Here is a 4341-nt window from a genome sequence, read left to right as displayed (position 1 = left end):
AAGAAAGAAAAGGAAATTAAAGTTAACCAGACATGGTGATTTAATCCTAGAACTTGGAAGGCAAAGGATGAAAGACAGATCTCTGTGAATTCCAGTGCGTGTGTGTGTGTGTGTGTGTGTGAGAGAGAGAGAGAGAGAGAGAGAGAGAGAGAGAGAGAGAGAGAGAGAGAGAAGGAAAAAAAGAGAAAGATAAGAAACCAAGACTCAGAAGCTAACTGAATTTCCCACCATGACTGCTAGGACTGTAAGGATAATGAGGCACAGATTCTTCCTTGATAACAAAACCTTTTAGTTTGTCAGACTGTAGCCCGGAGACGTGATTATTTCCCAGTCTCCCTTGCAACTAGATAAACTATGGGATTGAGTTCTGCCCCATGAAACCTAAGCAGGAATTCATGCTTCTGGAAAGAAACATTAAAATAGAGGGGTGTGTCTTTCATTTTACCTGTTATCTTAGAAGTTAGGCGTGCTGGCTAGACTTCAATGGCCATCTTAGTTTGTAACAAAGATAGCAGAGAGAGAGCTGCCAAGAGCCAAGATAAAACTTCATGCTTCCTCCAATCTTAGACTCCTACATCCAGATGTCACTTACACGGGGAAGAAATAGGCATCTATCTTATATGAACTGCTGCCAGCTTAGGATTCCAAGTTATTCCATCACAGGTATAATTGAACTTAGTTCCAATATAAACAATGATATACACTGATATATACTACAGTACAATGTCTTTATCACTTCTTTAGTGATGCCTTGCTATTAGATAAAATTTTATACTTTGTATCATTCATTTATCAAGTATTTCATGTGTGTTAATTATCCAATAGGCTCTGTAGTAGGTGCTGGGAACATAGTGAAGACTAACATATACTACTAGACTTATGAGAGGTAATAACACAAAGGGAATAGTCTAACACTGACATAATAACCAATATTTTGGGTTAGAATAAATGAATACCGACTGTTGCTATGGTAACATAGAGAGCATTTATCTAACACCATACCTACCTATTAATTCCTTCCCATCTTTCAAAGCATGCCTCAACTACCATTTTCTCCAATAAACCATTGTGGTGCCATGCCTCTGGCTAAAATCACTCTCTTTCACTAAACTCACACAGCAGATCACACTGTTTGTAACTCTCCTCTACTTTGTAAGTCTCTCTCCCAAAAGGCCAAGAAGCAACTGTTCACACCTCTCCTCTAAATATTCAAACCCACAAAAAAAAGCAAATCCATATTTTTTTTAAAAAAAAAGTCAGTTTTATTTTCCCCTGATACTATGTTGTCTTGCCCTCTTTTATAATGACTGTCTGTCTGTCTGTCTCTCCCTCTCTGTGGACCTGCCTCCCCTGGGCCAGGCTTTTCTATTTCTCATTCCACTCCACATACCACAACTAAAGCTTTGCTCTTGTCTATCCTCTGCCTTCTCCTCAGGTCCCTGAGTACCTGAGCTCATTGCCATCACCCAACAGTTCAGCCCCAGATTATAGATACTGAAGTAGCCAACAGGAAGAAGTGCACAAAAGGAAGCTGCCATCTCAGACTGAACAAGAAAGTAATTCTGAAGTTGAGACTGAAGTGGAACTTAAGGGTGAGCCTGTCTAGATATCAAGCCATCCTCTTTCCCTTCAGCTTTCTTATGTCCTAATACTTGCAGATCTCCTGGGTACTCAGTGCTTCATACTATTATTACTATATGAGAAAAGGAAGGAAAAACCACGAGACAGAAGATATCTGAAATAGAGACAATAAAAAACAATGTGTATAGACACGTGTATATGTGTACATACATAAGTTAGTGAGAAAAAAGATAGATAACCAAATACTGAGTTTGCTCTTTTGATCTGATTACACATCACAAAAGAGGAAATACAAAAGATACACAGAAACCAAAAGGACTGCAATTAAAACCACAATATGACATCATTCATTACATAGTCACCACACTGGGTAAAATGAAAGGTACTGTTAATATCAAGTGGTGGTGAAGACTCAGGGCAACAGGAAAAGTCTTCATGATTATGCCAACTACAACCACCACTTGGAAAACAGATGGTAACACTGGGTACTATTTCCATTTAAATGCAGGAAAATGGGAATCAGGAGGCATGACCAGGAATGCTTACACCTGCAGTACTTTTTGAGAAGATGTGTCATTTTGTTTTTGAGACAGGATTTTCCAAACTCACTATGGACTTGAGATTAACACTGAACTCTGGTCCTCTTGCATTCACCTCTGGAATGCTAGAATTACAGACATATGCCACCACGTTACACCTGCATCAGTTGTAACAGCAAGAAATTCGAGAACCTGGAAACAAGTCAAATGTTCATTTATACAGTAACTTGTGGCATATCCATAAAATGGAGTTCAATACAACAATGAAAAATAAACTGCAGCCAGTCAATGGATGAATCTCACAAATACTGCACTACAGTTCCATAAAAACCATAATGTCAAGTTCAAGTTCGGAAATGCACACAGATGCAGTAACACATAAAGATAAGTAAGAAAAGCATTGGCCCACGTCAGGAAAACGGTTAGCAAAAGAAAGAGGAAAGAGGTATGAAGAGTGTCAACATTTGTAATAATGTTCTATTTCTGATCTGGGTGATGGTCTCTCAAGTATCTGCTCTGTAGTTATTTATTATACTGCACGTTTTGTACACTTCGGAATGTGTATTTTACATTAAAAACAGGCATAAGGGAAACATCAATATGGAGTATTTTCACTATCAGAATATTAGTTATTCTGAGACCGGTGGTTGTAAGACTGCTTAGGGAAACCAAAGCCCTAATATGACATTTACCAACTCTTAATGAACACGACACACAAAAAGACTCTTCTTACTGGTTATGGTCATCCACTGTATCCAGAAAGGCAACCCAAATGCAATCAACAAATAGTTACTAAAAGTCTACCGCTGACCAAAAATATGTCAAAGATAACACATCAAAGTCTAGACAGTGGACATGAAAGCCTATGTCCCTGGACCAATACAACCGTCCAGCTACACACCTTCCTACTAAGGCTGAAAAAACGAAGAGCCTATGGCAACTCAAGGCACACACCAAATCATCGTCTAGTTCACCACTTTCAGAGGCTTCTCACAAGAACCGGCTACTTGGTTTTGCCAAAAAACATGGTTTCTCACGTTTTCAGCTGGGCAGAGTTGCCATAGCAAGGACACTAAGTCAAAACATTGACCCTAACAATGGTGATGATGTGAAAAATGGCCTAAGTGGCGTCAAAATTCGCACGGAACCAAGGAACGCTCAATCTGGGATCCAGGGAGCAGAGATTTGCAAACTTTCAGAAATTATACCCAAGATTTTCTATGTACTTGTATTTTCTCAGATGAGAATCGACACCTTGACAATTCCAACCAAAATGGTAGAATTGGCACTGCTCCCAACAAGGTGACTCGTTTTTTTTTTGTTTGTTTTTGTTTTGGAGAGCCAGGAAAATGAATGTGGTCACAGCTAGCTATCTGAGTTGGAACTGGGAGTCCAACTCAGATTCACATTAGACTTATGTTGTGAATGCCCGCCCGATACTCACTCTCAGTTCTTCGAAGGCCTCATCGAGTGTGGCCAGCTGGTGGCCCCGGTGAGCCCCAATGACGGGACACAGGACACAGATGAGCTGCCTGTCTTCCTGGCAATAGGTGCTCAAATCCAGCCCATGGTCAGGACACTTCCTCTTGGCCACTCTCTCCGCTTCCATCTCTATTTCGGGGTCAAATTCGCTTTCTGCCTCAGTTTCTCCCTCTGCCTCGGACTCTCCTTCTTGGTTGTCTTCCTCCGCCTCGCTTTCCTGCTCATCCTCCATCTCTTCCTCGCTGTCGTCTTCTTCTTCACTCTCCTCCTCGCTCTCATCCTCACTGTCTTCCTCCGTCTCGCTCTCCTCTTCCGACTCACTGTCCTCCTCCGACTCGCTCTCTTCTTCCCCCACCTCGCTCTCTACCTCTCCCTCGGGCTCTCCTTGGGCCTCGACGTCTTCGGGGACCTCGTCGTCCTCGCGGGCAGGCGGGGTACACGCCTGGGCGCCATGGACGTACTCGGCCAGGCGGTGGCTAAGGAACTTCTGGCGGTGCGCGTCGGCGTGGCGGCGGCAGTAGCAGAAGCCGCAATCGCGGCACACCTCCTCGGCCCTGGGCGCCTCGTCGGGCTCGCACTCGTCACACGTGCCGTCGGGAGGCAGCTCCTCGCAGGCCGCGCCCACTCCGGAGGCCATGTGGCTGCAGGGCCGCGGCCGAGGCCTAGCGGCTGACGTGCTCTCCGCCTGCACCGCGCGGGGCCTCCGCACGCACGCCCGCAGGCTCCCCGGGGACCGCCC

At 43.9% G+C, this 4341-nt stretch overlaps 1 protein-coding gene across 1 annotated transcript in view; it reads right to left on the bottom strand.

Moving 5' to 3' along the window:
- The window catches only part of Trim44 (tripartite motif containing 44), a 105143-nt gene extending 100808 nt beyond the window's left edge, over positions 1-4335 (bottom strand). Inside the window, exon 1 of the mRNA XM_005364097.1 lies at positions 3565-4335. Coding sequence (XP_005364154.1) covers positions 3565-4239 — 675 coding nt within the window. The 5' untranslated portion in view covers positions 4240-4335. The remainder of the gene's footprint in view (positions 1-3564) is intronic.
- Between the last annotated feature and the right edge of the window lie 6 nt (positions 4336-4341).

The sequence above is a fragment of the Microtus ochrogaster genome (genome assembly GCF_000317375.1).
Source record: "Microtus ochrogaster isolate Prairie Vole_2 chromosome 14 unlocalized genomic scaffold, MicOch1.0 chr14_random_1, whole genome shotgun sequence".
Taxonomy (NCBI): Eukaryota; Metazoa; Chordata; class Mammalia; order Rodentia; family Cricetidae; genus Microtus; species Microtus ochrogaster.
The sequence above is the reverse complement of the archived record's forward strand: the minus strand, read 5'-3'. Positions and strand labels throughout refer to the sequence as shown.